This window comes from Nelusetta ayraudi, unplaced genomic scaffold, assembly GCF_046127955.1.
Source record: "Nelusetta ayraudi isolate G7.1 ecotype Tasmania unplaced genomic scaffold, CSIRO-AGI_Nayr_v1 ptg000072l, whole genome shotgun sequence".
NCBI lineage: Eukaryota > Metazoa > Chordata > Actinopteri > Tetraodontiformes > Monacanthidae > Nelusetta > Nelusetta ayraudi.
Genome location: NW_027466122.1, coordinates 111,385 through 118,699, shown reverse-complemented (window position 1 = coordinate 118,699; position 7,315 = coordinate 111,385). Strand labels below are relative to the sequence as shown.

The following is a 7,315-nucleotide window of genomic DNA, read 5'->3' as shown; positions in this document are numbered from 1 at the left end:
CGTCAATATGGGTTATTGTACAGCGTGCGTGTGCAGGCACTCACCGGCAGACTGGGCCGCGCGGTGGGAGGGAGCAACATGCACAACATGCAAATGAGTTGCGCAACAAAGCAGCCCCGCATGAGGAGAGAGTGATGTGAAACACGGCGTCGTGTTGATGTTGAGGCCGTCGTCGTCGGGGTGCAGGACAGGACGGAAGCTCTGCAGCCGAGCGAGCGTGCAGCTACCGGGGCTGACTCACGTGTCTCACCCTGGGACTTATTACAGCACACAAGTAGCGCCGCCGTCGCACGGACACCACAAACTGTGTAATTGTTGGCCTCTTTCAACGAAAAAAAGAGGGCTCATTAAAACACAGTGGAGCATATAAGAGCCCAAAAGGAGCAAGAGTGTGTGACCCATTTTAGCCTGTAGCGGCACCCTGGATCTCACACACACAAACGCACATACACACACATGCACATACACACACGCACGCACGCACGCACGCACACACGCACGCACACCGTAAATAGTTGAAGTGAAGAGCTACGACAGAAAGTGGATAGAGGCCACACGTGTCAAACGTGCCAAGTGAATTCACATTAGTAACTTAAATGAAATCTAATTAAATCAAGTTGAATCAGCAACTGGGGCGGCAAAACTGCTGCTGGTTGGCTCTCTGCCCCGCAGCCATGACACGATCTCTCGCTTCTGGTTATTAAAACACAAAAAAAGGAGGTTGGAGGGTGGGGGGGTTGGGGCTTCTCTTCCAGGCAGGAGCCTGAACACAACAGGACTGCCGCAGCTGTGATGTGCTTTTCCTCTCTTTTTTTTCTCTCTTCCCCCCGACTCCCCGCATCTATTTCTCTATTTTCCCTCCACAGTGCTCAGAGGCAAAGAAACCATATATGGCCTGTGAGGCTCTTAAACAGAACTCAAATTTCATCCGACTCTCAGGCAGCAAAAGTCATAGCAGGGAAGGGATTTAACTGAGCGACAGTCTATATAATCAAACTCCTTAATGGATGGAAGAGGGCTAATGAAACAGTAGCGGTGTGTCCACTAGACAGATGGTGGCTCTATAACAGCCTTTTTCTTTCTTTCTTTCTTTCTTTCTTTCTTTTTAATCCTCTGACACTTATACACAGAGCCCGTCTGCCTCTGCCTGCCTGTTACAGCGTCATAATTATCATATCTCTGGTATAATTCAATAGCATGAAATGAACAAACAGTAAGTCTGTTCATGTGGCACAGGGATCCATAAAAAATGTTAATGTATGCTGTTAACTTTATCTTCTAGAGCATCTCAAGCTTTTTTTTTTTTTTTTTTTTGGGGGGGGGGGGTTGTTCTTTTCATCACTTGGCTGAAACACCCTGAGGACATCGAAGACAACTAAATAATAGCTGCTGCCTTGTTAACACATATAATAGCCTCAGTGAAAGCTGACACACTTTGCAACATTGTTACCTTGCAGCAGATGTTGCAATAGCCAGACAAGCGCTACTCCGTCGTGCTTCTCAAAAATCAAAAAATAAAAAATAAAAATGATTTAATGATGGTGCAGTATTGATTTCACAGTAGCCCTAACAATCGGGTATATGATTTGTTCTTGAGTACCAGTAAGTTTTAAAAAAATAATTGTATTGAATAAAATATTAATGCATGGCTTTTTTAAAAAATAAAAAAAAAAAATAAAAAAATCTGATTGGATAATTGTTACAGTTTGGTCAATTTTGACTACCTTATTGGTCAGCACTTCTCTCGGCGCAACTACTCAATTCCGATTGTGTTGTACTCCAACACTGCCCTCTAGTGGTTTAAAGTGTAACCAGAACATTAAAGTGTCCCTTTGCCTTTGTAGTTCCAAACTATTAGACATCGATATATTTTTGAGTGTTTTTTTTTTTTGTTTTTTTTTAATTATTATTATTGGTGACGTGCTTTTTCGTTGCCGACGTTCAATGGGAAAACACTCGAGGTAACTGAAATACCAACTTTTTAAATTACACTTTACACATTACACATTGACTGAATCGTTTTTTGTTTTTTTTTTCAAAATAAATGTTGCAGAGGAATATATAAACAGGAAATGCATATATTTCTCCGTTGTTGTTGTTGTTGTTGTTGTTGTTGTTGTTGTTTTACTTAAAGCACCACACTGTCTGCACACTACTTAACAAATGATGTAGACAAAAATAAGCTGATCAACACTTTTGTCTATTCAGAGATCTAAACAAGTAAAGAAATGCGTGTGCTTGCATCTGTGCCTTTATTTGCATTTACTTTGAAATAATTTTTGTCTTTCAAACTTTCTCATTTTGAAATATTTCGTCCTGGCTGATTCGACTACAGTGGCTGGTGTGACTTTGCTGACGAACTCCAGCACCCAGCGAGCCCTGCGTGAATGTACGCGATGACGTCATCGAGCATCAACAAGTCGCATGTGGCCTGATACCGCCGTTGCAGCCCTGTGCTAGCAAAAGCTGGGTAATGTGGAGTTGACTTCACCCGCAGAAACACCGCATAAAGACCAATAAAACTCGGCTTTTTCCTCCCACAACAGAAGTACTATGCCTCCAAAGAAGCCCGCGCCGCCCACGGGAAGTAAGAAAACCCAAGAGAAGAAAAAGGAAAAGATAATTGAGGTAATACGGCTCTCGTTAGCACGTCGACGTGTAGCACAGATCGGCTAGGTTAAGTGCGGGCAGGTGAAAGTAACACTGTGTAGTTTATCAGCTCTTTGTCGTTGTCACCATACTAGATTTGTTAATTATTCGTTAATGTTAACTTATTTGAGTTTTAGAGTGAGCCCATGTTATATATTTTCAACATACAGCGAACCGGGAAGCTGGTAACCTGTTAGCTTCTTCAGTCAAACACATGCATGTGAAGGCTAGCCGCTGTACGTTTCGTAGGTTTGTCACGCCGGCGGCTGTTAACCGAGTTGCCCTGTCGAGCGTTCTCAATAAGCTTGTAATACACATTTTTGGCGTAGGTCTGAGCAGATCACTGCCAAAGGTAAGGTCACCTAGCCAAGCTTCATCAGTGTTATCTTATCGTGGCCTACTTCATGTCCAACATTTAAAATAATGGCAGGGGGACCGGATTTGCTTCTCTTCGTTTAGGGTTTTCATGAGAAAAATCGCAAACTTCACGTCTGTCAGACAATATGAAGGCGTAAAGGTCAGCTGACTCAAAGATAACTGGCAGTCAAACATAGTGATGGCTGCCTTTTGCTGTTGTGCTACAAAAGGGCGAATACACTGTTATCTCTGAATAACAATACTAACAATAATTGTTACAACAATTATAGGTTGATACCGATTCTGTCCCTGTTGCTTTGAATAGTAACAAAAATGGTGTTTATTTACACTATTTTATACATACATTTACTTTGAATTGTGCATATCTGTCGATAAACGTTGATACAACTTAAATATTATCACCATAAAGGGTTTGTGTGAATTTTGCTTGTCTGTCACTAGACCTAAAAGAAACCAAATCGGTTCTTGTTATTATGTCTGACGTGTTGCATGTGATTACCAAAGACGTTTCTTGACGCTGGCTCTCCTCTGTGTGTGTTCAGGACAAGACATTTGGATTGAAGAACAAGAAAGGGGCCAAACAACAGAAATTCATCAAGAATGTCACCCACCAAGTAAAGCATGGACAACAAACTGCCCGCCAAGCTGCCCAAGACGGAGACAAGGGCGGCAAGAAGAATGACAAGAAAAAGGAGTTGGACGAACTGAATGAGTTGTTCAAACCTGTAGTCGCCGCCCAAAAAGTCAGCAAAGGTAACCCGAATGAAAACCCTAAATGAAATAAATCAGTTCTCATTCTTTTTCTCTCATTGCCCATTGGGTTTAAGCACATAAATCAAATAAACATTCTTAATCATTCTTTTGTCCGCAGGTGTCGACCCAAAGTCGGTGCTGTGTGCCTTCTTCAAGCAGGGCCAGTGCACCAAAGGGGACAAATGCAAATTCAGCCATGACTTGTCAATGGAGAGGAAATGTGAGAAGAGGAGCGTCTACGTGGATGAGCGAGACGAAGAGCTGGAGAAAGGTCAGCAAAGCGGATATATGCTGTTAAAATATTTTTTATACACAGGAGGTAATACTGATCCTCCGTGAATGGCTGTAATAAAGTAATTAGTGGGCTGTCAGCTTTTTATTACGGTCCAATAAATCAGCAACAGACTTTAAGGGCGGAAATGAATAGATGGTTAGATGGCTTTAGTTGTTCAGCCTACACAAGTCAGCGTTGCAGTTTTGAACACTTGTAATGTGTATGTGTAATGTAAATGTTTGCTACATGTGCAGTATCCACACTGTCTGAAATAAAATCAACTTGTGTGTTGTTGTTTTTTAGACACTATGGATAACTGGGATGAGAAGAAGTTGGAGGAGGTGGTCAACAAGAAGCACGGAGAGGCAGAGACGAAGAAGACCAAGACGCATATTGTACGTATTCCCTGTTGATGAATAGTGAGCAAAAAGAAATAATCAAATTGAATAAGGATGATGCACATTCAGATTTTTTGGGTGGACATGTGTATTACTTGGGAATCATCTTGCCTCATATCCCCTCCTGGTGTTTGCTGCTGTGTCATTCTGCAGGTGTGCAAGCATTTCCTGGACGCCATTGAGAATAATAAGTACGGCTGGTTCTGGGTCTGTCCTGGCGGAGCGGACAGCTGCATGTACCGACACGCGCTGCCCCCTGGCTTTGTGCTGAAAAAAGACAAGAAGAAGGAGGAGGAGAAGGACGAGAAGATCTCGCTCGAGGAACTGATAGAAAACGAGGTACGGAGACACTGTGGCTCTGTGAGAGATTTTGGCCAAACAAGTGCTGGGAATATTTGCATAGGTTTTGTGTCACTCAACGTTTGCATCTGCTCCTGCAGCGTGCAGCTCTTGGAGCTGACGTCACACGGATCACTCTAGAGACCTTCTTGGCATGGAAGAAGAGGAAAAGGCAGGAGAAGGTGGGACGGCCTTTATTCTTTCAATGGCCACTTGTTTGTCTCGGCAGTATCGCTGATTTCTAGGCCATGGTTGTTCGAGTAAAAGTCAGAAGAGGTTTTGAATGCTGATTTTACTTCTTGACCAGGTGGACAAAGCCAAAGAGGAGATGGAGAAGAAGAAGGCCGACTTTAAGGCTGGAAAAGCATTAACGGTAAGTTTGTTTTGCAGGTGTGTCTCTCGATAGATTTCAGCGTTTGTTTTACGAGTGTTCAGCAGATCTCGGTTCACTGAAAGCAGTGCCATAATCACGTCACGCCGGTAGATAATGGAGCCGTAACCCTGGCTTTAATGAAATCCTGTGTGTGCGAGCGCAGGTGAGCGGTCGCGAGGTGTTTGAGTTCCGTCCAGAATTGGTCGATGACGACGACGACGAGGCCGATGACACTCGATACGCCAAGGGTGACGACGACGAGGAGGAAGAGGAGGAAGAGGATGAGTTGGAGGTAAGAGGGCTTTTCACATTACCAGTGATTAAGAATTGCATTCTCCTCACAATAACTGTCTGCGACTGGTTTTTAGTCGAATGCAGGTTTGATTAGGATATATGAAAATTACTACTCATCAATTGAAGTTGTCAAAACAACACAGCAAAGTGTCGTTTTGGTTTTAATGCGTACAGTTTCAACTCACATCAGTGTCTGCACTGTAGAATCACAAATGGATGTGTTTGCCTGCTGCTCTGCTTCTATTAAACCAAACGACCGTCTCTTACATGTTTAATATCCTGTCTAAGTGCTCATAACTTCATTAGAACAAGACACTAAAGGCAGGTGTGAACATTTACCGAGAGAACACGGCAGCTTAAGAGCTCTGCTGTAGGTGAAGTTAAGCAGCTGCTGGATGAGTTGTTCACTTTCAGCATTTTTCCCTCATCGCTTTCTTCAAATGCAATGTTGTTTGAATTCTGAACAAACTGTTAAATCGTTTCGTTCTCCTCAGATCGACATCACAGAGATCCAGGACATAGACTTATCTCGTTTCGTACCACAAGAGGTCGACAACACAGGGATCACCGTGGCGTCAATGGACCGCTTCAGCTCGCGGAACAAGACCAAGCCAACAGAAGAAGACGGCGGTAAGAACGACCCGCAGATTCCGCACGCGTTCCCATTAAAGGCCGCGCACGAACACGCGGCAAAAACAAGGGATTTGGTTTGTCGTTTTCAGAGGAGCAGCTGAACGGAGCTTGCGGCGGCGCTGAAGCTAACGGTCTCTCGGGAGCAGAAGGAGGCGGGGAGGACGGAGGTGGTGAGGAGGAGGAGGACGAGGAGGAGGAGGAAGGGGAGGAGGTACCGGTGGATGAGAACCTATTCACGGGCGAAGACCTGGAGGAGCTGGACGAGGAGCTCAACACACTGGCGCTGGAGGAGTGAGCGGGGGGGGGCGAAGATGGTGGAGGAGGGACTGGGGCGACGCAGGGTTGAACAGACGGATGCATGGAGCAACAGAGAGACGACACACTCGAATGATTTCAATTTCAGAGACTCCACTCAGAAAGCCTGATTATATCATTGACATCACTTCCTGCCCCCCACCCCCCATACCCTCTTTCAGTTTCTGTATCTCCCCTCTGACATCGCACCGCATCCTCGGCTTCTTTTGTCCATTTGGTGTCCAGATGTTTACGGCAGGGTCGATGAAGATGAGCCAAATCCACCTGAATGTCTGAAATTTTTATTGAAATATAAATACGGCCGTTGTGCGACTGCTGCATTACGCGCTCGCTGATTTAAGTCAAAATAAATTATATTAAAAATATAATTTCTCACTCAGAACACATTTATGTATGGGAACATTGTAAGGGCTTCAGAATGATGTGACTTCGAAAAGAGGAGAGCGAATCGAGGGATGCTTTGCATCAGCAGCAGGTGGAGGACAAACAGGAAGGATGCTGCTGTTAGGAGGTGAATCTGTTCAGAGTAACACCAGAATCAAACTTTGATCCCGGATCTTTTCACCACATGGACGGTTTTTCTCCGTTTCCTCAATAACTTTGGCTGCTCAGTCCAAACCCCACCTCTCAATTATTGTATTGCGGCGACTCGACGCAACTCCAAAGGAAAAGTCCAGACAGGATTTTAACATATCAGCCTCATTTCCAACATTGGCGCTATGATGGAAGCACCAACTGATCAAACGGTCCACCCAGTATTGTATATAATGTTCTCATGATTTGCCTCCTGACAAAAATAAAAGATTACTGTGCATCTCCTTTGTGGGTCGTGTTAGATTTGAATCCTACTTTGTTCAACACACCTTACGTTAATATTTTTGGCATTTCTCGGCTGTGAACTCCAGAGAT

The 7,315-nt window shown here is 44.2% G+C and overlaps 1 protein-coding gene across 1 annotated transcript; it reads left to right on the top strand.

Moving 5' to 3' along the window:
- The first annotated feature begins 2,380 nt into the window (after positions 1–2,380).
- zc3h15 (zinc finger CCCH-type containing 15) lies at positions 2,381–7,225 on the top strand. The gene is made up of 10 exons (XM_076042981.1): positions 2,381–2,628; positions 3,570–3,780; positions 3,899–4,051; positions 4,358–4,449; positions 4,606–4,791; positions 4,893–4,973; positions 5,099–5,164; positions 5,328–5,456; positions 5,953–6,088; positions 6,181–7,225. The coding sequence occupies exons 1-10, from the start codon at positions 2,554–2,556 to the stop codon at positions 6,384–6,386; spliced, it is 1,335 nt and encodes a 444-aa protein (XP_075899096.1). The 5' UTR covers positions 2,381–2,553; the 3' UTR covers positions 6,387–7,225.
- Positions 7,226–7,315: the final 90 nt, after the last annotated feature.

What these genes read in the sequence shown, in the direction of transcription:
- zc3h15 (XM_076042981.1), top strand. Translation starts at nt 2,554, where the DNA reads ATGCCTCCAAAGAAGCCCGCGCCGCCCACGGGAAGTAAGAAAACCCAA. An exon ending in AGAAGACCAAGACGCATATT is followed by an intron (nt 4,450 to 4,605) that starts GTACGTATTCCC and finishes GTCATTCTGCAG; the next exon opens with GTGTGCAAGCATTTCCTGGA. An exon ending in AGGAACTGATAGAAAACGAG is followed by an intron (nt 4,792 to 4,892) that starts GTACGGAGACAC and finishes CTGCTCCTGCAG; the next exon opens with CGTGCAGCTCTTGGAGCTGA.